Here is a 24,798-nt window from a genome sequence, read left to right on the forward strand (position 1 = left end):
AGGTGGAACAGAGTGTTTTTTTTCTGTTTGAGAGAAGAACTCAGCGTAAATCTGCCGGGTTAAACATGTGTGAGTGAAACAAAACACAACTCCAGGTCTGTTTTTGCTGAAGAAACAACAAAAACAGCGTAATACGGCCCTTTAACTCCTAAACTCTTTAAGCCGACAGTTTGAATTCGTTGTTGCGTCATTTTTCACCATAAACCTTTTGCGGTCGGAGTGTTTTAGTGATATTATGTTACTGGCCGCTGACAGTGATGGATGGAGACAGATGGCCCGACGTTGAAAACATAACAACAAAAGCGTCACTCTGTAAAATAAATTCATCCATGCGCCATTGTACAGTTTTTAGCAGCAGACTTAGTGGTTTTGACCCGACTGGGGGCATTGTGATCTGTATTGAAATCTGCTGGCTTCCTACACACCATCTGGGCTGCTTTTCCAGTTATTAGCCTCCTCCTCGCACCTCTCTCATACACAAACATTTAATCACGTTCTTATTTCATTAGCGGACACTTCCCCCGACGCTCTGCACTCAGCCCGTTTACACGTCTGCACTTAAAGTAAAAGCTTCTTCAAGTTACAGACACAAGCGGAGACCACACAGAGCTCTTTTCCACACTGTATTTATGGAAAACTCACACTGTCTGCAATGATTTCTTCAATAAAACCAATTTTTTTCTTGCAAAATATAGTAGTATATGAGTATTTGTTCATGTACTTGCCTAAAACACGGCCCGTTTTCTCGTTTTCAGCCTTTACAAAGCAGTAATAGTTGCACAGATGGTGAGCAGGAGTCATTTTCTGAATTGATTATCCCGTGTTCTCATTATTAATAAAATAGCAAGTCGCAAAATTCACAAATTATGAAACAGGCAAATCGTTCATATTAATTTCAACCACACCAGATGTTTGAATATAACAATATTTGTGTCACCAGAGCCACATTATATTAACTACACATTAATCTGCCTTGATAAAGCAGGAACACAGACTTAATTCATGATGAAAAAAGGTTTATTAATGGTTTGGCGTTTGCTTTGTTCACACGTTTTTTAAGATTAATTAAAGTATTACCTAATTGTGGTATAAAGAACCGAGAAATTGGCATTGCAAGACGTCCAACAAGACTATTATGTAACACATTAAACAAAAGATGACAACATTAAGGTTCTGTTTAGGTGTCGTTACTCAAAAACAAGACTTGCACAGACTTTTGGTGGATTTATTTTGATGCCATGTCCAGAGTGCTGTCAGGAACAATTGATGTGTCTCTGTTTGTGTCTGTCTTTGGTTTTCCAGAAGACTTCCCTCAGTATTCAACTTTACAGCTACAGGTTTTGGCGTTTACTTCTTTTGTTGCAAGACGCTATCTCCTCTCACACGGGAAATCAACAAATTCCCCGTCCAACGCTCTGTAGATTAATGAGGTTATGTCAAGATTAGATATTCCAAGAAGGATATTGTAAACAATTTTTTTTTTAAAGTGGCAAACATTTATTGACTTTTTTGAAACTGTCTAAGCCACCCCCCCCCACTTTATTATTATTATTATTATTATTATTATTATTATTATTATTATTATTATTAATAATAATAATATTTGATTTATGATTTATAATATTTCTATTTTTTATTATGTGATGCTCTTCTTATACATCTATTCACTCGTTTATGTGGTTTATTTATTTATTATTATTTGTGGTTCATTATTTTGTTTGGTTTATTATTTATTGATTAATTTATTTATGTATTCATTATTTGTGGTTTATTATTTTTGTGTGGTTTATTATTTATTTATATTTTTATATTTTTTATTTTTTTATTATGTGTGGTTTATTATTTTGTGTGGTTTATTTATTATTTATTTATGTATTTATTTATTATTTGTGGCTTATTATTTATTTATTATTAGTGGTTTATTATTTTGTGTGGTTTATTTATTTATTTTTGTATTATTATTATTTATGTTTTTGTTTTTTTAAGTTTCAGTTTTAGTTATATAAAAGTAAAAAGATGTATGCATTTGTGGTCTAAATGACAGTAAAATATTTGTTCACACATAAAAAAACCCAAAAAACAATGAAACAGACAAACAACATTTGCCATTTGAGTTTTTCGCACCAAACTGTGACAGCGATGGCGTGGTGTGTGGCCTGTGACCAGCAGGGGGCAGTGCGTGTGGCGAGGGCTGTACATATGGTCGGCGTGTTGGCAGCGACACTGATACAACTGTGAAATCCCACACGTGACGCTGTCGTGTGGAGGGGGATTTGGGTGAGGGTCCCCGCTCCTCTCGGTGCAAGGGCTGATGGGAGATCATTATGGATCCTGGCCAGAGTCGTTACCAGGGCAACCTCGCTGTCTCCATCCGTCTCGGCTGCAGTGATGTTTGAGACACGCCTCCTCGCGGTGACGGCTCCTCTGATTGGTGCGTAAGTACAAAACGGAGGTGAGAAGTCGAGTTTAGGGCCAAGCTGTTTGTGAGAATCTGTCTTTAAACATTTCAGTGAGAGGCGATGTTCAGATGCCCTCCCACAACCTGATCTTTATCTCATTTGTGGTTTTATCAGATTATGGAAATGTAGTTACAGAGATATGAATAATCTGATTTCTGTCTGATTGTTCACGCTCAAAAATGGGTCAGCTGGAACGTGGCAAAGACACAAATAAAAGAGAATATTTCAAATCGAGAGAGTTATTTTAAAATTAATTGTAGTTTGCCTTCCAAATACAACAGACTGGCTCCATCGACTCAGGCTCCAATTCACTTTCTATTGTAAAACTGTGTCCTCTCTCTGTCTCTGCTGATGTCAGGCTCGTAATTTTGGTCTTAAATGTTCGTATTAACCCTCTACATGATCCTGGGGTTTTTATTTCACTATTGTGTCTGTAAATCAAGATATGAACATTAATAACAGACAAATCAGTTGGCTTCTTTTCTCGAGGTCGCTCCCGTTAGCGTTAGCAACAGGTTTAATTGGCAGGCAAAGTAATGCAAGTTACTGCATTGCATTGTCCTGGTTTAGTCATGTTTTGGTGCTGGCTTAGTCCTGGTTTAGTCGTGGTCTAGTCCTGCTTTGGTCCTAGTTTAGTCCTGGTTTCATCCTGGTTTTGTCCAGGTCTAGTCCTGGTTTTGTCCAAGTCTAGTCCTGGTTTAGTCCTGGTTTGGTCCTGGTTTAGCCCTGGTTTGGTCCTGGTTTAGTCCTGGTTTGGTCCTGGTTTAGCCCTGGTTTGGTCCTGGTTTAGTCCTGTTTTAGCCCTGTTTTGGTCCTGGTTTAGTCCTGTTTTGGTCCTGTTTTGGTCCTGTTTTGGTCCTGGTCTAGTCCTGGTTTAGTCCTGGTTTAGTCCTGGTTTTGTCCAGGTCTAGTCCTGGTTTAGTCCTGGTTTAATCCTGGTTTAGTCCTGGTTTAGTCCTGGTTCCTGTGGCTCTAACGTGGGGTTTGTACTTCAGACCACAGAGAGACCGTGTAGCTCAGCGCAGGCGGGAAGGGGCTTTACTTTCAACAGCCTCGCTCTGGATTGGCTCTTTGGTTGCTATGACACTCATGGTCTGAATCCCTCATATGAAACTCATCCTAGACCTGCTCCGGCCTCGATGAGCTTCATTTGGAGCTGAACACTGTGGATGACGTCACACTCCCTCAGTCACGTCTTTACACAGTCTATGGTTCAACACAACACTGTAAAATGCATTGATTAACCGACACACACAACAAAATCACATGACTATTGTGTTGTCTGATTAATCTGATTAATCTGGTCTGGATTTACCACGTCTCAAGTGTTTATAATTCACATAAAATAATGTACTAACAGAACTGAACAGCTGCAGATTATAACGTCGACTTCATCTAAACACTGTAGAATAAAACGTTCAGTTACACATTTCAGTTTTTGGATTTGCGTTCTGTCCTTTCAGCATATGGTGTAAACAAGTCATTTAAAAGTTTGAGATTTTTAGAGTAGAAATTGTTGAAAAAGATTAACAGCAGCCGTCACCGAAATACCCTAACTTTGCAATTAATTTTACAAAACCAATTCCTCGCACTAATGAACACAATTGAATGTTTTGCGCGCGCTATAGTGCTCAGAATAGATTTGCGTTTCCGAGCTTTCACATATGGGCTTAGTTTGTCCCGATCAGCCCGACAGAAGATGATGAAACTCTTTGGCGTATCGTTAGTCCCACTCAAATGAAAAACCTTTCCCTTGTTTTTGCGTCAGTCGTCTGCAGTAACTCACACTTTATGTTCTTGTAATAAAACGAGCTAAACGCTGTTGTCAGCACCGGCGCCGCTCAAACTCACTGCAGCTCTGGTCCACGGGCTTAAACCCAGTGCGTCTCCTTTGTCTGTTCAGATGACAGTGGTTTTATTGACGTCCTGTCTTCGCCGCGTTCCCCCTCCGGGCTCGTACAAAGACTCCGGGACCCCCTCGTCGCGGCGGTCCCTCGAGTGCAGCTCACAGTTCGTTTAAAACAACAGCCTCGACGAGCACATGACCCACAGACGCTCAAGGATTCAACGCAAAATCAGCTGTAAAATAACATTTCTGAGTCCTACAAAGTCTTTAAGTCTGAAAATAGTGAAATCTGTGAAGTATCAGCTTTATTTTTACAGTTATTCTCTATGTTTTTGGCTGTAAAACCCCTCACCACACACTTTATACACTTTTCTCACACAGGCGTTATCATTTTTTCACATTTCTCTCTCGTTTAATTGATTAGTAGTGACTCTGATCGCGTGTGTTCGTCCTGGCGTCGCTCCGCTGCCGTGTCCATCGAACATTTATGTAAATTTGGCTGCATTCTGTGCGGGTTGACGCCTGGTTTCGTGTCGTCCGTTGGTGTTACTCAAGTATTTTAACTTCCGCTGGACTCTGACGTAAAAAGAGTTAAAAAACTTAAATTCACAGCTTTGCACAATCTTTTTTTTTTAATATAAGTAATCAAACCAAGTCTCAAAAATAATCAATACTCTCTGTCTTTATGCGCCGCCTCAGCACGTTTCCCAGGCGTGTGCTCTTTTCCTCGTACGTGCTGTTGCTCTTAAAGTGACGGTAACATATTTACAACTTTAAAACTTAAATAATAACAGTTCTAAGATATTTTCACATCAACATATATGCACTAAAATAAATGTAGCGTATGTAAATAAACCAAATATTAATCCTCATGTAAACATAAAACAGCATTTATATGAAAACATCAACAGTGTAAATTTGCAGCTTTATTATATATGAATTAAACTTGGCTCTCACACATTCTGTACTGAGACGCGGCGCAGACGAGGACGATTGCGGTGGTCTGCAGTGCCTTGGTTGGTCCGGACGCAGAACACAATGCTCGTAAAAAAGCGTGTAGAACTGCTCTGGAAAAGTCAGCGAAACAGTGAGACCGCGATACAGCGAAGGACGACCGTACAGAGCTGCCAAGTCGCCGCGTCGCTCGGTTTTGTCGCACTGTGGCTCTGCTTTTGTTCATTTTGTTCATTTCTCTCAGTCGAGTCTATTTAGTCGCCAGATATGAATCAATACGAGTTAGTCCACTGCAGTAATAACCTTGAGTTGGTGAGATGAGACGATGTTATAGCCGACATGTGAAGCACTGAGTCTCACACAAACACACACAAACACACACAAACACACACACACCTCCACTTTCACTGGAGCTAATGAAGCTGTTGCACCAGGAGCAGGTAAAGCCTGTAATTATTCAAACACATTTCATGCATTATGCCTCTGACACAGATATTTCCCATAAGAAATGTCAGGGCATATATTGCTTTGCGTAGATCTAATTTATTTTTGTTCAATACACATTTAGCACTATAGATTTTTTTTTCAACTCGTAATTGTTCTGCCCAGTGAGTTATAAAGCTCATATACAGCAATCAACTTTTTTTTTTTTGTTTATTTTTTTGATGATGAGCTTATAAAAGGTCCTATATTACACAAAATTGACTTTTTAAACGGTGTTCTAATGTTGTTACCTCCTCAAAAACAGACCTGGAGTCGTGTCCTGGGTCTTCCCCGGGGCCTCCTCCCGGTGGGACATGCCCAGAACACCTCCCTAGGGAGGCGTCCAGGAGGCATCCTGAGCAGATGCCCGAGCCACCTCAACTGGTTCCTCTCGAGGAAGCAACGTGTAGGAGCAGCGGCTCTACTCCGAGCTCCTCCCGTGTGACCGAGCTCCTCACCCTATCCCTAAGGGTGCGCCCGGCCACTCTGCGGAGGAAGCCCATTTCAGCCGCTTGTATCCGCGACCTTGTCCTTTCGGTCATTACCCAAAGCTCATGACCATAGGTGAGGGTAGGAACGTAGATTGACCGGTAAATTGAGAGCTTCGCCTTCCGGCTCAGCTCCTTCTTTACCACAACGGACCGATACAGCGACCGCATCACTGCAGACGCTGCACCGATCCACCTGTCAATCTCCCGCTCCATCCTTCCCTCACTCGTGAACAAGACCCTGAGATACTTGAACTCCTCCACTTGGGGCAGAGACTCACCACCCACCCGGAGAGAGCAAACCACCTTTTTCCGGTCGAGAACCATGGCCTCAGATTTGGAGGAGCTGATTCTCATCCCAGCCACTTCACACTCGGCTGCAAACCGCCCCAGTCCTGGCTCGAAGAAGCCGTCAGGACAACATCATCTGCAAACAGCAGAGATGAAATCCTGTGGTTCCCAAACCAGGCCCCCTCCGGCCCCTGGCTGCGCCTAGAAATTCTGTCCATAAATATAATGAACAGAACAGAACAGCCTTGCCACCGAGGATCTTGCCAACCACCTCAGTGACTTCAGCCAGGGTGATGGACGAGTCCGCCTCCGGGTCCCCAGTTTCTGCTTCCTCCTCAGAAGACGTGACAGTGGGATTGAGGAGATCCTCAAAGTATTCCTTCCACCGCCCAACAACATCCCCAGTCGAGGTCAGCAGCTCTCCACCCGCACTGTAAACAGTGTTGGTGAAGCACTGCTTCCCCCTCCTGAGGCATCGGACGGTTTGCCAGAATTTCTTTGAGGCCGTCCGATAGTCCTCCTCCATGGCCTCCCCAAACTCCCAACCCCGAGTTTTTGCCTCTGTGACTGCCCGAGCCGCGGCACGCTTGGCCCGCCGGTACTCATCAGCTGCCTCAGCCAACAAGGCTCGATAGGACTCCTTCTTTAGCCTGACGGCATCCCTTACTTCCGGTGTCCACCACAGGGTTCGGGGATTGCCGCCACGACAAGCACCACAGACCTTACGACCACAGCTACGAGCAGCCGCATCGACAATAGAGGTGGAGAACATGGCCCACTCGGAGTCCATGTCCCCAGCCTCCCCCGGAATCAGGGAGAAGCTCTCCCGAAGGTGGGAGTTGAAGACCTCCCTGACAGAGGGCTCCGCCAGACGTTCCCAGCAGACCCTCACAATACGCTTGGGCCTGCCAGGTCTGTCCGGCTTCCTCCTCCGCCAGCGGATCCAACTCACCACCAGGTGGTGATCAGTTGACAGCTCAGCCCCTCTCTTCACCCGAGTGTCCAAGACACGCGGTCGGAGGTCAGATGACACGACAACAAAGTCGATCATCGACCTCCGACCTAGAGTGTCCTGGTGCCATGTGCACCGATGGACACCCTTGTGCTCGAACATGGTGTTTGTTATGGACAAACTGTGACTAGCACAGAAGTCCAATAACAAAACACCACTCGGGTTCAGATCGGGGAGGCCGTTCCTCCCAATCACGCCCCTCCAAGTGTCACTGTCATTACCCACATGGGCGTTGAAGTCCCCCAGGAGAACAACGGAGTCCCCGGTTGGTGCACTGTCTAGTACCCCTCCCAGGGACTCCAAGAAGGCCGGGTACTCTGCACTGCTGTTTGGCCCGTAGGCCGACACAACAGTGAGAGACCTGTCCCTGACCCGAAGACGCAGGGACGTAACTTATACGTAACTAATATTTGTCATTAGTTACTTTACTTCCCTGCGAATCCCACTGCAATGGCCCTAATGTGAATAAGTCCCGCTCCTTTGCTCTACAGTAAGTGCACAGTTTGCTTCCTCTTGTGAATGAGTCAAACACATAAAGCTGTTGAAAGTGCGTGTGTGTGTTTGTGTGTGTTTGTTGTAACTCGTGTGGAGGTGACAGCTCTGTCGGACTATCACTGTCGTGTTTTATTTCACAGCAGGACACGGCTGCTCTGATCCTGTCCTGAAAAGCCCAGTGTTTTTTATGTCTCTGCTCCATTTGGACCTGTCATCACTGTTTGTGTTTGTCGTGTGTCTGGAGCACTGTGAGGGTAACACACACTCACACACACTCACACACACCCCCACACTCATCACACACACTCACACACTCATCACACACACTCACACACACCCCCACACACTCATCACACACTCATCACACACACTCATCACACACACACACTCACACTCACACACTCATCACACACACTCACACACTCATCACACACACTGCAGTAATTTTGGTGTTTGTTTGGTGGTCGGTTGTGAACAATATTAGACGATATTTTCAAATATTTGTGATGTTTCTCGAATGGTTTAGTTTAATGATGAAAGCTGTTGACTTCACAAACTGTTTCACGTCTGAAGTCTGTTGTCTTCTCTGGAGGACGTGGTTGTTGTTCTGTTATGTCTTTGTCCTTGTTCTTTAAAGATGCACTGTGTAACTTTTCTGCATGTTTCTATGGACAGGTTATGGCTTAGACTGGAATTTTCACAACAGTATGGAATTAAATCTGTCTGTTTTGCATTTATTCAATTAATAATAATGACAATAATAAAAGCCGCAATGAAAATATTAAAGCCGCAAGCGGCATCAAACGGCCCTCGCGGGCCGTGCTTCGCACTCGGCCGACCCGGCACTCCCTGTGGGTGGCGCTAATGCACCACTTGTCCCTTTTTTATTGCGGCTTTGGGCTGCACTTGTCACCAAACAAGTCAAAACACATGTGAAGTGCTGATGCACAAAATGCAAAAACATGGGTTTTCCAGGCATCGCCATGACAACACCGTGCAAAATACAAACATGGAAGCAATAGGCCCTACGCCCTGTATGGGCCCGGGCCTAATAATAATAATAATAATAAAGTTTGTCTCTTTGTGGCTGTTGAAGCCTTTCACTGCTACACTCTTGTCATTTGCATTCACTCCAAACTTAGCCTTGTGCTGTAGGCAACTATTCTGCACCATTAGCCCCCGTGACGCACACACACACACACACCACACACACACACACACACACACACACACTAAACAACGTGGAAATACTTACTTAAGGACACACCGTCAGGACAGAAATCGATCCTTCGACCTTCAGGTTTGGGAACTGTTGCTAAAACCACTGATCCTCTGTGGCCCCAGGTTTTCCTAAAACTAAACACCTGTAACTATTTCTGCTGCTGGCACCTGCTCGTCTCCATGGAGACAGAAAGGTTTAATACCACACTGCGGAACAAACAAGATTTGACTGGATTCTGATTAATTTAAAGATAAGATAATCCTTTTATTGTGTCCCAGAGGAGGCATTTGTCTTGGGACAGGGGTCAGACGCTTTAACAGAGAGAAAAGAAGCAGAAACACAGGAGCACAGACAGTTTTTTATGTAAATATTTTGTTTATTGGCTGTTGTGTTTCACTGTGAACGTACAGACGCTTTAGAAAGTTCCATAGATTGATTTAATTCCAGTTTTGGCCATAGCGTTTCTTTGTTTTCCTCATGGGCTGCGACATGAGGTTCATTTCTTATCCAAGTGCTTGTAGTTTATAGTAATAACATGTCAGTCGCCGGAGGTGTCGTCAAACTCAAAACAACAGCACCGCACACACGAGCCCCTCTGTGATCGCAGCTTTTATTGTGTTTGGACTCAATAACACCACAGTAGTCAAACCGGTCCAGGCCGTCTGCCCTCGTCACATCTGTTTAATCAACACTTTTCTACCAAAAATCTGCCTCGTGCTTCAGCTTCCAAAACAATTAAAACGCCTGAAGCTTTTCATCGAGCCCTGCGCTTTTTTTTTAAACATAATATCACTCGGCTGCAGTCAGATGTTTTGGAGTCTTATTGCTCTGATGTTTATTGGCTGTTGTGGTGGAGGAAGCTTGGGTTTTATTGGTGCGGGGATGTGAGAGAGTGGGTTTCGATGACTAATACCGCTAAGTATTGCATGTTTAATCCCGTTCCAGGACGCAGCCGAGGGGAAAAGCCTCCTGTGATTGAAAAGCAGAGGCGCTGTGGTGGTCTCGCGGTGCAGGGGCTTCCACAGAGTGACTCAAGTAATCAGAGTTTGGTCGTATAGACAAAGAAAACCACTATTTTTTTTCTTATATTGATTAATCTCGATGCACAATTGTACTTTTTCTTTTCAAAATCAGAACAAAAACCTGTTTCATTGTAGATTTCATGAACCTAAATGACAAACTTTCGCTTTTCGTGACTGCATCTCGATCTCGATTCCAACTAGTTTCAAGTACATAAGCAGTACTACAACCAAAGTACGCAGTCTCTCGGCTAATACTGTGCTCAATTACAAGTACTTCTGCCAATTTGTACTTTGCATTAGTAAAAGTACAAGGTGCACGTGGAATATACTACTCAGAGTGATAGTTCTAGTTACTTTTTTGCAATTTTCGAAGCATTTTAGACTTTCGGCTCGACCAATTAAAAGTGTAAAACTGAATTTAGTAGTTTTAAACGGCGTATTCTCTGAGCTCGGTCCAATCAGAGTGTGTTAATGTGTGTGTTTGTGGGTCGAGAGCGAAGCAGACACACCGCTGACACACATTACACCAGGACAAATGGGACTTGGCAGTAATTTCTATGATTTTCAACGTGATGAAGGATAATTACATGCTAGAATTATGCGCAATTACGAGAACGGGATTAAGAATTGACTCAAAAACGTACAATTAGCCCAAATAGCTACTCCGTTACAGCGCTTAGTTACTTCTATCAGACGTGAGTTAAACATAGAAAAGAGCAGAGGGGCGTTTGTTTGTCCACATGTGTCCAGTCTGTCAGCGGTCACTCGTGCATCAGCATGTCCTCCTCTGACGTGTGACAAGGAAAACGGGGAAAATAGCGTCTCTACTTTTAGAAACAAGGCCTGCGTTTGTTTTTTACATAACTACTCTGTGCGTTTTCAGTGTGACGACGATGTAAATATAAGAAAATGGGGTTTATTTAGAGCTTTTCTTTACTTTCACCGGGCGTTAAAGCAGTTTACATCAACGTACTAACATTTCAAACCTCATTTCTACCTGTTTTCAGCACAAAAATGTAGTTCTTTAATATGTTTTTATACTAGTTCTAATATAAATCAAGACCATTCTACTATTTATGAAACGTTGGGACGACAGCGGCTCAGTTTGTAGAGCGTTCGTCCACTGATCTGAACATTAACAGTTTGAATCCCGCTCTCGACATAAAAAAACACGCCATTGAAACTGAATCATTGCCTTTGTCACATATATTTTGGTTTTATTCAAAGCTGAAAAACGTCTGACAGTCCATTTTTTTTATTTCTTTCCGAAGCGTTAGAGTCCGGCGTTGAACTGACGCCACAATCGAAGTATTTGGTGCATCCGTGGAATAAAAATGATAAAAATATAGTTGTTTTCGCCAAACTCCTGACTCAAAGATTAATACCGTTCACGTGGAAACCTTTAGATCGTGACCTGTCGACCTCGTACGCCATCGAACATTAGAGAAAATCCGTTTTTCGATACGTTTTTCAGCTCTTGCCTCTTATTATTTGTATATAATTTGTATATTCAGTATTTATGAAACGTTGGGCTCGACAGCGGCTCAGTTTGTAGAGCGTTCGTCCACCGATCTGAAGGTTAACAGTCTGAATCCCGCTCTCGATTTAACAGACGTCGTTGGCAGAGTTAACAGAGCCGCTGACCCGCAGGTTGGCGAAGCGATTCCAGATGAACGCTGTCGTTGTGTCCTTGGGCAAGACACTTAAGACGCTCGTCCACGTCGCCCCCCAGTGTCTGTGTTCACCGCTGTGTGAATGAATGTGTGTGTTAAAGTGTGTGTGAACGGGAGAGGACGAAAAAGCGCAATATAAAAATGACACAATTTACCGTTTAGATTCTGTTTATTTATTTATATCATTTACTACACGTTTGATTTATTTTTATACCAACTCAGATTAAAAAAAAAACTCTATAATTAACTTTATTGTGTAATTGATAATCTCACAATGCTAAAAGTTTATTATCACCTCAATTTACGATACTTTTACTCATCAACCTATAATTTGGACTTAAAGAAACTCCCAGAATTGCACATTTTTATTTTATTTAATCTTTATTTAACCAGGAAAGTCCCATTGCGATTACCAAACTCTTTTCCAAGGGAGTCCTGGCCATTTCAACACATCACAAAATGGATTCTTAAAAGGAAATTACAAATCGTAGACTTAATTTCCAAACCTTTCAACATAGATTTAAACTGAACTATCGAAGTCAGTTCTTGTAATTTCAAGACTTTTTGTAAATTATTCCATGTTGAAGTTGCAGAATATTGAAATGCCACTTTACCAGTCTCTGTGCGGACACTCGGGACAGAAAGAAGCTGCAGTTTTGTGATCACAGAGCATAATGTCCATCTGTTTTATGTTGAATATACGTGCATAGATATGGAGGACGCAGACCCATAATCCCTTTGTAAATGAACATGTACCAGTGATTTAGCCTGAGTGTCCAGTGCTGCCCAACAGTTCACAGTTTTGTCTTTTACAGTTTGTGATAAATCGCAGAGAGGCATGATGGGAAACGGAGTCCAGACATTTTAGTGCTTGGTTTGGGGCTTTCATATAAATAACATCTCCATAATCTAAGACATAATAGTCTACTGGGTTTACAAAACAAACAATAAAACAAAAAAATGATAAAATAAATGATAATAAATTAGGGTTTTCAGATAATGCAATAAAAAAATGTAAATGAAATAGGTACAAACATAAACTTTCTCTTCTATGGGTTTTTGTGGCTGTAAATGCAAACCCTGCTCCAGCTCTGCACTTTCATTTGTTGCTCAAAATCATTCCCGTACATTATTCCTCATCTTTCTCTGCTTCTTATATCAGAATACATTACGGATCCTATGGTAACGAAGAAGCACTTTAACCAAAAGCAGCCGCCAGACCGAGGTTTTTTCAGACGAGGTAATGAAAATGCAGACTTCAGAATCCAGAGATTGTGAGGGGGCTACACGGGAGCGGAGAAGTACGGAGATAAGAGTTTGATAGGGGCTGAAATTGGAAAGAGCCAGGGAGAAAGAAAGAAAGAAAGAGCGGAGGCAGCGAGGAGCAAAGCATGATGGGAAAGAAATGGCCGGAGAGCGTTGGTGTTTAATGGGGGGTGAAGGCGGACGGTGTAACAGACAGGAGCAGCCTGCAGGTTCGCGGGCGTCTTTGTTCGTGCGCACTTTGATGTTCACACGTATGGAATCCTTATTAACTGACCAGCCATAACATTATGACCAGTAGATGGCGTCGTGTAAAAATCAAGAATTAGCTTTGGATCGCAGTGTCTAAACCTGCCACGATAATAACTGTATTCATTTATCATTCCGCAGGGACGTAAGCACCAAATTCTGGGCCCCGGGTACCAACTTTTTTATGCAAAATCTTGTTTATTTATCCCAGCAAATGATATTTTTTCCGTACACTATTGATATAAACTGAATGTAGAGCTGCGATTGCTGAGTTTCAGATAAAATCACAACATTTTATAAGCCGATATTAATAATTTAACACAGACGAGGGACCGAATGAAGCTTTTTATTGTTAAATAGAGAGTTCCAAGGTCTAGTTACTAATAGGATTGGATATTTCCTGGTAAAGCGCATGAAATTCTGCAGTTTAATGAAGTGTACTGCCTGTAAATATGAAAAAAAAAGAAAGAAACACACTTATTTCTCTGCTCCATGTAACAGAGCGTAATGTAGAACTAAACCAGGATCCTACTAAACGGAGCGTAATGTAGAACTAAACCAAGAGTCTAATAAATGTGCAGCAGTATATTAGATTCAACTACACACTGCTGTTTCTGCGCAAACGAACCAGGAGCAAAGTGGGATTTTTCCAAAGCTCCAGGAGGATGAGTGTCAATACGACGGAATGTAAAACGTACGAATCTGGAGATGGATTTTTTTTCTCTGAGGATCTGAGAAAAGCGATCTTGTAAAGAGCTGAAGAGCTGTGCGTAATGGCGCCTCTTCTGGTGAACACTGCACGTTGTGAGTTAAATCTGTGTCTCTACGCTCGTGTTTCTAAGTGATTACAGCTGATGGAGAGGGTTTATCTCAGCGTAGAACCACTGCTCACACACTAGACTGATCAATATGAGCAGAAAGAATGAAAGAGAGACAGATCCGAGTCTTAATTCAGGCTCTGGACCAGGTTTTCTCTGCCGCTCTGTTACTAAACTAAGTGAGTCGCTTTTGTGATATTTGAAATCCAGGGTTTGAGCTCGACTAACCCGGTTTAACCACCTCTCTCGCCTCGTAGGACCCTCCTCTGATGTGTTTGTATTTAAGCAACGCAACAATTGTGGATCAAACCATTTGCATCTTTTGTAAAGGGGTGATGCGTCCCTCAGGTGTCACGCAGAATCGTATTTATATCTTACACGCACTTTACTCAAGCACGAAGCTTTTTATTGCAACTAAAGGAAATATAAACTAGGGCCCCCCTCCTGCCACACGTCCTCCAGAAACAGCACCGTTTACCCCCCCAGCCCGACACCCCTGGAACAAATGAAAGATGGAACAATAACGTTTGAGGGTCAGTATTTATCATGTGTACCGTTTGGACTAGTGGGAATTATTATTATTATTATTTTTTTGCAATAAGACTTACAAACAATATACAAGTAATTTATTTTTATTTATTTTATTTATTTATTTATTTATTTATTTATTTATTTATTTATTTATTTATTTATTTATTTATTTATTTATTTATTTATTTATTTATTTATTTATAAAAGGGACAGTGCACATTAATAAACATTACAAAAAAAATGTAAATGTGCCCAAGTTAGCTGACTAGAGCTAATTTTCATCGGTTGTCCCCAGGCAAGGCAACCTACAATTAAGAGAACATTCATATCAAAAACATTCAAAGATAAAAATGAAATAAGAATAAGAATTTAATGACTTAAGCGTATTTATTTATTACAAACAACACTGTACATTTAGAATAACTTTTCTTTATGTTTTGATGTCAGTATTATCAGTTACCATGTGTATTTACTTTATATCACACTGTAAAATGTGTGTTTTTGTTTGTAAAATTTGTGTTCGTTTGTAAAATTTCACTTTCAATTTCGATGCTTAGGAACAGGCTGGATTCTTTATATAAATGTCAATACTTTTACTAGTTCTGCTGTAGATTCAGAACATTTTAGACTATTTACTAAACGTGCAGGTCCAACTCCCTGTGACTTTTCTCCTTATCGACACTTCAAGCATCAAACTGGAGCTATAGTCGTAGTGTTGATTAGCATTTGTCTTTTTTTATCGATGGTTTAAGAATTAGAAAAGAATAAAATGTTTCAAAACTGCACAAATTGTCTCAACTCCTCCAAAGCCTCGAGCTAAAATCCAATAGCGTGAGAAAAGGTGTGCAGAGCGCTGATAGCGAGAGCCAAATACGCTTCAGACAACACTTAGCTCAGAACAAACAATTTAATTTGAGGAGAGGGAATGTCCCAGATGACGGCATTCTTAATGAGCAAAACAAACCTGTGCCATAATATAAACGTCACTGTTTTATTGTTATTTACAAAAGCTAAAGGGGAATGGGACCTGCACGTGCTGGGACAACGAACGGCAAACTTCAACACGGACAGGAGGTTTACGGATTTGTTTTTTTTAACTTTTATAATAATCTCCTGTCCGTTTGTCCCTCAGTCGTACAGGTCTGATCTACAGTAAAAGCCAAAAGTAAAATCTGTCACTGGACAAAAAAATCCCATCTATAACTCAACTTAACTCACTTCGCAGACCCAAAGCAAACAAAGGAAACAAGGAGGACAATAGACCGAGCCAGGATGCCAATAGTTGAGGAAAAACACCCATTAAAAGTGGATGAATATGTTAATTATGTCTCAGGCTCAACAGACCGAGACTACAAACACAAACTGTAAACAAAAGCAGTTTTAGTTACAGTTTCAGTGTCGTTAGCGCCTCCGTCAGACAGATATAAGGCAGTGTCCAGCTTTAATCTGACCAGAACTGAAGAAGCGGCTTGTACGAGCAGCCGAACGTCTTTACCTTTAACTTAGATTTAATTTTTTGCTTTTACTTTTCCATTGTTATACTAGTGTCCAAGAGCATGAAAGCACAAAAACAAAATGCAGTTTATGTAAAGAGCAGAGCTGTAAAAGAAAAAAAAAAAGGACTCGAAACTGGTGTCACGTTTGTCCAGTGATTTGAAGGTTGGCGGTTCAAATCCCGGTCGTGCGGTCAGATCCATTGATCCACAGGTTGTTAGTGCGATTCCAGTTCCCACGCATGAATACGGCTGCCGTGTCCTTGGGCAAGACGCTTAATCCACCTCTCCCCAGTGTCCGTGTGCTCCGGTGTGAGTGGTTTCTTGATATAAAACAGTTTGAGCTTTGAAAGTGGAAAAGCGTTTAAAAAAGTGACCATTTACCGTAAGAAGTGAAACATACGGACAGTTCGGACGGTTAAATATAGACCTGTCACGATGAATACTACATTTATTTATTGATCAAAAACTGTTAGACTTTTGATTGATTTTTTGGGATCAATCGTGAGAACTTTTGCCTCATATCAGTGGGGAACGTGGAGATATTTTTCAGATTTGAGCTGAAGAAGGTTGAATAAACAACTGGAATGACTCATTATAAACACAAATTAACCACAAAAGCGTTTCATTTTGCTGTTTATTTAGTTCAACTCTTGTTTTTTTTTACACAATATTGTACATTTAGACCATTCTCGGTGATAATCCTGCATCAGAGTTATCGTGTCTATAGTTCTTTCAACATTTTATCAAACTTCATCACTCGTTTCCGCACCAGACTTGGCTAAATATTCAACAAATGTGCAGTTTCTACCACGCTGCGCTCTAACGTATCCGCCGTAACTGCAAACTGAATCACTTCCCATGATTCTTTGCTGAAAGCGCACACAGATCGGCCACGGGATCACCGCTCCAGTCTGACGATAAACAAGAAGACAGATGGGTTCAATGAGACACAACTCCTACATAATCTGTGAACAGCGCCGCCGCGATGTCGACAAAGAGCCTCAGTCTTTACTCAACTGAAGGAAAAACACGAGCGCTTAGTGGAAGTCTGTCGGCGCTCGTGTGTTCTTTGTCGAGTCCGTATGAATCCCTCGTTTTGTCCGTGCTACAGTGAAACTAACCGTCGTTTCCATCGTGTGTTTTAGGTGCTGCTGTCTGGTCTGATTGGAGTCGTGTCCTGGAAAAGGCCGCTGTCTCTCGTGGTAAGTCGACTCGACGATAGAAAAAAGGGGGGTCTGGGGCAAGAAGCCTCACACGGGCCCCATTTTAATATACATAATATAAGTTTCGGCACCTGAATATAAGCCGCACCAGTTAAATTTGAAAAGAAAATCAATTTTGTCCATATATAAGCTGCACCTGAATATAAGCTGCAGGTTTTTTGTGTTGTAACATGTGATATTTACACAGAAAGATGGTTCACAGAAGGTTTTTTAGTTTTAATTAAGTTTTTTTTTTTTTTTTTTAACTGTCTAAAAAGCATCAGTTCATAATCTTTCCCCATGTCTCACTGTTAGAGCGCCCCCCAGTGGCCGTTAAGCAGTAAAAATCTATAAATTAGCCGCACTGCTGTATAAGCCGCAGGGTTCAAAGCGTGGGGAAAAAAGTAGCGGCTTATCGTCCAAAATTTACGGTAAATAAATAGGATGAAAGTTCAATTCCCTGAGGTCGGGGGTCACAGACGCCTTTGTCCCCCCGTCTACTCCCCCGAATGTGTTTGAGTTTTAATTTCATCACAAATACACATCAAAATGGAGAATGAACAAAGACTGAGCTATAGGGCTGCAACAATTAATCAGAATAATGAAGTAATCCAAATAATTATTGAAATATTTTAAGAATGATGCTCTAAAAAAAACAGCAGACGCACGTTATTTGCTAGAAAAAAAAACAGGATTTATCAGAAAGACGTGCCATTATTAAATCAATTTGAGAAAAGGAAGAATATGTATGTTTTGTTTGTTTTTTTATTGAGAAATACTTTTAATCCACAAACACGTTCTATCGAGAAATCTTTATTTAATATATTTTAAAGGTGCTGTACCTGATTTTTACTCCTCACTTATCTTATGCATTCAGAGCATCTAATTATTCTCAGCGATGAGTTTATTAGCAGTGACAGTAAATCTAACAAACACAAATAGGATGCTAATGTGCATTTCCTGATTATCTGACAACAAAATGCTTTAGAGCAGCAGAGTTATTTTGACCTCAAGAGCTGCTTATACAGTTTATCTGTATTGGAGACAGACCGATTTTGCTCAAATACGTGTAAAAATATCTGGTACAGGGCCGTTAAGCTTAAACTTTTTAAGATTCATGCAGGAAATCGCTAATAAAATAAAATAATCGTTTGACTCGCCAGCTCATTTGAAGATAAATCAATAGTGGACTTCTAAAATAATGGTTAGTTGCAGCAGTAAACTGAACCTGGACTAAAACAGGACCAAACCAGGTCTACACGAAGAAAAAACAGGTCTACATGAGGAAAAACCAGGTCTACACGAAGAAAAACCAGGTCTACATGAGGAAAAACCAGGTCTACACAAAGAAAAACCAGGTCTACATGAGGAAAAACCAGGTCTACATGAGGAAAAACCAGGTCTACATGAGGAAAAACCAGGTCTACATGAGGAAAAAACAGGTCTACATGAGGAAAAACCAGGTCTACATGAGGAAAAACCAGGTCTACATGAGGCCAAACCAGGTCTACACGAAGAAAAACCAGGTCTACATGAGGAAAAACCAGGTCTACACAAAGAAAAACCAGGTCTACATGAGGAAAAACCAGGTCTACATGAGGAAAAAACAGGTCTACATGAAGAAAAAACAGGTCTACACGAGGAAAAAACAGGTCTACATGAGGAAAAAACAGGTCTACATGAGGAAAAAACAGGTCTACACGAGGAAAAAACAGGTCTACATGAAACTAAATCAGGTCTACAGGAGGCCAAACCAGGTCCACACGAGGCCAAACCAGGTCCACACGAGGCCAAACCAGGTCCACACGAGGCCAAACCAGGACACGTGCGAGCTCTAATCCAAAGCTAAACGCTGGGATGGAGACACCTGGCATTACGTGGTCGTTTTGAACCCCCGAGCTGTGACTGATAAAACTAGGCTGCTCTTAAGTGCCACATTTATGTTTCCGTTTGCAGCTCGTCTTTCGAACACTTTGTTGCACAGCGTGAAACGTAATTAACATGTAGAACGTGTCACGGCACTTTACACAACAGAGTGTTTTGAGTTTTAAAAAATATGAAACATTTAAAATAAGGTGAAGTGCATTTTAATTAAACCCTTAACGTCAGCCGGCTCTATCGCTTAATGGCCTTGTTGGCGGTTTGTTGATGTTTAAATTTTTGGACGCACCTTTTGAACGAAGAGTCAAACACAAATCATTCTGAGCTTTATTAATTTTAGCCGTTGACTTTGCAAACTCACATTAATCTTGTTGATTATTGGCTTGTCTTTCAGTGACAGTAACAGTCGGTGTGATTGATTTAAAGCTCTACGTTTTGAAGCCGTGGTAAAAAAAAAGAAACAAGTTCGTCTGAGTTCACTTGGGCAGATGGAAAAGGCACTATTTCGTTACATGGATTTTGGTTTTATTCACATCTTTCTGACTGATCTCGTATCATTTACCTTATATTAGTTCAAATACGTTTGTCAGCTTCTCCTAAGAAACTATATTGATTTATGAAACTAAAATATGGCCTTCAGCCTTTTCGGAAATGTTATATTCATGAGTCGACCCAATTTGCATTTTTACTGTGTGGATAAATGAACAGAGGGTTTGCCAAAGCTTTAAAATCAGTGTTCTGTCAGATTCGTGCGACTTTAGACACAATACTATGAAGTTTTGTGTGAAAGGTTCAATCTGTTTAAAGGTGGGACTTGATTAAATCATGAGCCACCACTTTGTCTCCACTCAGGTTATTGCTTTGTTCCAATATGTGGCATTAAATACGACATTTACTGCTCCGAAATCCCTGGAAAAATGTGTTTTCTTACTGTGAACGTGATCACATTTCCACAGATTCAGTTCAAGTCAATTTATTTTTGTAAAGCCCAAAATCACAACAGCGTCGCCCGTTAGTCCTGAACAAAAGAAACGATTTAACCAAAAGAAAGTTAGAAAATCAACAATGAAACAGAAACAGACAAATCAATAGAAAACAAGTAACTGTCCCAGAGAGCGCCCCCTGTCCTCAGACCCTCCCCCTGCACTGTCCCAGAGCGCCCCCTGTCCTCAGACCCTCCCCCTGCACTGTCCCAGAGAGCGCCCCCTGTCCTCAGACCCTCCCCCTGCACTGTCCCAGAGAGCGCCCCCTGTCCTCAGACCCTCCCCCTGCACTGTCCCAGAGAGCGCCCCCTGTCCTCAGACCCTCCTTCTCGGCAAGGAAAAAAAACAAACAAAAAAAACCAAACCGTGATCTGACCTTATACTCAGCCTGGTGATGTCATCTACTCGTCTCCATGGAAATAAGCTTAAAGCCACACTGTGTTAAATTCTTGGCAAAGCATTAACATCTCCATGGAGACAAGCTGGTCGCCACCGTAAATGTTGCACAGTTCCCTCGCTGCACAGGATTATTGAAATATTCCGAATCATCATATTTCTTTTGTGGATCAAAGAGCATTCCACAACAGTGAGGTGTGAGGGGAAATTGGTCACACATTTTGCACAGAGAAATTAGCAAATCCTCTTACCTCTATCCCCCCCGAAGAGCGCGGCTAATTTAGTGTTAAATCTTCGGCGGCGGCAGGGGAGTTGCGCAGTTCTTCCTGTCTCAGTCTCGTCCGTACGGCCCGAAAAGGGAGCGAGGCACGGCCCGGAGCGGGAGGGGCTAAAGCGCCAGGTGGACTGTTTAAGACGAGCAGCTCCAGGACCATCTGCTGACGAGGGCCACTGTGCACAGGACGGACTTTAGCAAATCACTGAGAGCGCAGTGAAAAACAGATTATGGTTCTGCCTCTGTTTAAGCTCATTACAAAATATACAGTAAAAACAGTAAACGTACAGCACAGAGTGTAATAGAAAAACGAAATCCAGAGCGTTGAAGCTACTAAAACGTTACAGTTACCGTGTCGTCCCTCAGTCGTCCAGGTCTGATGCAAAAGACGAAATTTAAACCTGGGAACTGGACAAATCGTTGTAGGAAACTGAAATAAACACAGCCCAGAACTGAAAAAGCGGCTCGTGTGAGGACAGGGAAGTAACAAAACAAACCAAGATGGAAAAAGACAAAAAAGTACTTTAATAAACAGGGATGTTAAGGGTAAACTAAACCAAAGGGGTATAAAAATATTGAAACAGATGGTACCTTGCAAGATTTAAACAAAAACAAAAAGGTAAAGTCAACTAAAACAAAAAAAAAGTACATTAACAAAACAAAATCTTGACGAACAAACACAGAGTCAGTACTGAAGTGTCCAAAGAGACACTCTACACATACGAAACGAAATGTCACTGTCCACACACAGGCCAGCTGTCCCCCAACACGTGTCCCGAGTTCTTAAACGGGTGGGCTGAAGGTGGGTCCCAGGTTTGGCGTCGTCCAATCACAGGCGAGGACTCCGACAGCCAGGATTATGTGGAAAATGGACAGAATCAGGGACCCACACAAGAAACATAATGGACAAATATAAACTCGTGACATAACTTAAGGCCTAGGACTGTCCAAAACGTCCTCACTCCAACAACGATGTGTCCAGTGACGGATTTAAACTTCGTCTTTTGCATCATCTCATCATTTTAATACACGAGCGCAAAACTAAACTCCTCTTTAAGTGTCCGTCTCTAAAGGATTCTCTGAGTGTTTTTAAGCACCAGTCATACCTTAAGTGTTCTTCTGTATTTTTGTTTGTTTGCACATAACTTATATTTAAATGCATCGTTCCTATCACTAAAAAAAACACCAAGAAAAACAAAAAACAAAATGTATTTATAGTCTTTGTTTTCTTAGTTAAACGTTCATAAGTTCTAAAAATCTGCAGCTCTGTATGAATCACTTTGTGTGAGTCACTTTGTATGAATCACTCTCAATACGATTTCAAGTGGGCAAATGAGAATGGAAAAAGATTTAAGATTTTGCATAATGTGTCTGCTTTAATACACCAGCTGTTTATCTGTCTACTTTGGAACATTGCTCTAGGAAAATCAAGTTTTTCTTTCAAATAATCCATCAATATTTCGTCAAAAACCACAACACAGAATGACACCTGACCTTCTGAAATCAAATCTTTACATATTTGAGACGCAGATCAGTCATAAATCGACATATTACGTGGTGGTATTTGTGTTTTTGTTCCATATAAAGTCGGACAAATGTGGTTTATAAATAGCAGGAGGAGGAGACGGGTAGAAGAGGCGCTGACACTGACACTGAGTCTGGTCGTGTTCAGGTCGTCGGCGAGTTTTCCAGCGCGTAAACAAGTCGGCTACAGAGGGAAAGGCAAACGCACCAACGCCTGAACTCACAGCACGAAACGATAACTTCAGCTGATCTGTTCTCTGCGGCAAATCGGGAAACTCAGTCAAACATCCCGACGAATCCGGCTTTCGATGAACTGTGACTAAAGCGCCCGTGTCACACTGTTTTCTGAGCGGTTTTATCACGTTGTTAGCTCGTCACAAACACACCTGCCGTCTCTCAAGTCTCAATCTCTGCTGAAATAACGGTAAAAGGAGCTGTTAACTTGAAAACTACCACTTCATGACATCACAAGGTGGAACGGAGCACGGTTAATCATCCAACTTTTTCCTTTTAACTGTCAGATTGCAGATTTATTGACCTGAGACGATGTTCGCCGCGTTCTTTGTCGGCATAAATAAACAAAAAGCGAAATTGTTTCTTCACGATTCCGGGGTTTCAGGTGTGAGGATTTTTCTGATTTGAAGGTTTTGCCGTAGTTTTCTGTTGCTGTAGCGATAATGCAAATCAAAATATTATATCTTTTCATTAAGACGCTCACAAAATCATTTAAATATCTTCAGAAAGTGATGCCGTAGAGGCGATTGTGCAAAGGACGTTAAGACATGAGATTAATACGGCAAGTTTGTGACGTAATTTAAGAGTTCAACCACAAAAAAACACAAAAGAAGTGACTGAGCGAGTGTGACGTCACCCACAGCGAGAATTTGAGGCTGAGTTTCATATTTGGGATTCTGACTGCGAGTATCATAGCAACCAAAGAGCCAATCAGGAGCAAGATTATTGAAGATAACGCCTCTTCCTGCCCGCACCGCTGGTTTAACAGGGAGCAGGTATTTGGCAGAGCTGTCAATCAAACCTCAGGGAAACGCGGCGCCTGATTTGTCTGTTATTAATGTTCATGTCTTGATTTACAGACACAGCGGCGAAATAAATAATAAGTGCGTTCATGCTCACTTCCTGTTTGAAACACAGCGGCTCCCAGTTTAGCCTCGTCCTTTTACACATACAGTCTATAGGTTCAACATTTGTGGCTCTTCGGTCTGTACTCGGACCCGTCCTCTGACATCGTCACACTGTGGGACATGGGCGGGGCCTGTTGTGGTGACCGTCGTGTGCAGCGAGAGGCCGGCACCGTCCCGCACGCTGCAGTGTTGTGCTGTTTGTGACGCTGATGGACGAGGATCGAAGAGACGTGTACAGAAGTGGAGGCGCTCAGTCCATGATTGTGTCTCCAGAGGAAATAAAGACACAAAGACACAGGAGCAGACCAGAGGGACAAGAGGGACAGGAGGGACAGGAGCAGACCAGAGGGACAAGAGGGACAAGAGGGACCAGAGGGACAGGAGCAGACCAGAGGGACAAGAGGGACAAGAGGGACAGGAGTGACCCTGCGAGACGGAGGAGCATCCTGCGAGACGGAGGAGCACCTTGCGAGACAGAAGGGCACCCAGTGAGACGGAGGAGCACCCTGTCAGACGGAGGAGCGCTCTGTGAGACAGAGGAGCACCCTGTGACATGGAGGAGCACCCTGTGAGACGGAGCAGCGCTCTATGAGACAGAGGAGCACCCTGTGACACCGAGGAACAACCTGTGAGACAGAGGAGCACCCCGTGAGACGGAGAAGAACCCTGTGAGACAGAGGAGCACCCTGTGAGACAAATGTGCACCCTGTGAGACGGAGGAGCACCCTGTTACTTAAGTAAAAGTACAAATCCCGGAGTAAAAAATACAGCATTGCATGAAAAAAAAAAAAAAAGTTAAAGTATTAAAGTATTAAAGTATTAAAGTACTCTTTTATGATGCTTCAAATGTAGTGATGTTTGTGCAGAGATGTCTTCACTAGAAACAATTAAATCAATAGTTTTTGTTGCTCAAATTATAAACGTGTTAAAAATAAGCCCTCAGTCTTTTCAGCGGGACTCAGACAATAGTAAAAAATACTTATACCTGCTTTCAAACATCTCAAATACCTACGTTTTTAGTACAATACTTTTACTTTATGTTCCACCACCGGCAAAAAGTGATTGTCTTTTGAAAGAAGATAAAGAGATGATTC

At 42.0% G+C, this 24,798-nt stretch overlaps 1 protein-coding gene across 1 annotated transcript in view; it reads left to right on the forward strand.

Annotated features, from left to right (window-relative positions):
- The window catches only part of fam189a1 (family with sequence similarity 189 member A1), a 126,563-nt gene that overhangs the window by 46,754 nt on the left and 55,011 nt on the right, over window positions 1-24,798 (forward strand). The window contains exon 2 of the mRNA XM_033987668.2: window positions 17,448-17,504. Within this exon, the coding sequence (XP_033843559.2) occupies window positions 17,448-17,504 (57 nt within the window). The remainder of the gene's footprint in view (window positions 1-17,447; window positions 17,505-24,798) is intronic.

This window comes from Periophthalmus magnuspinnatus, chromosome 3 (assembly GCF_009829125.3).
Source record: "Periophthalmus magnuspinnatus isolate fPerMag1 chromosome 3, fPerMag1.2.pri, whole genome shotgun sequence".
NCBI classification, from domain to species: domain Eukaryota; kingdom Metazoa; phylum Chordata; class Actinopteri; order Gobiiformes; family Gobiidae; genus Periophthalmus; species Periophthalmus magnuspinnatus.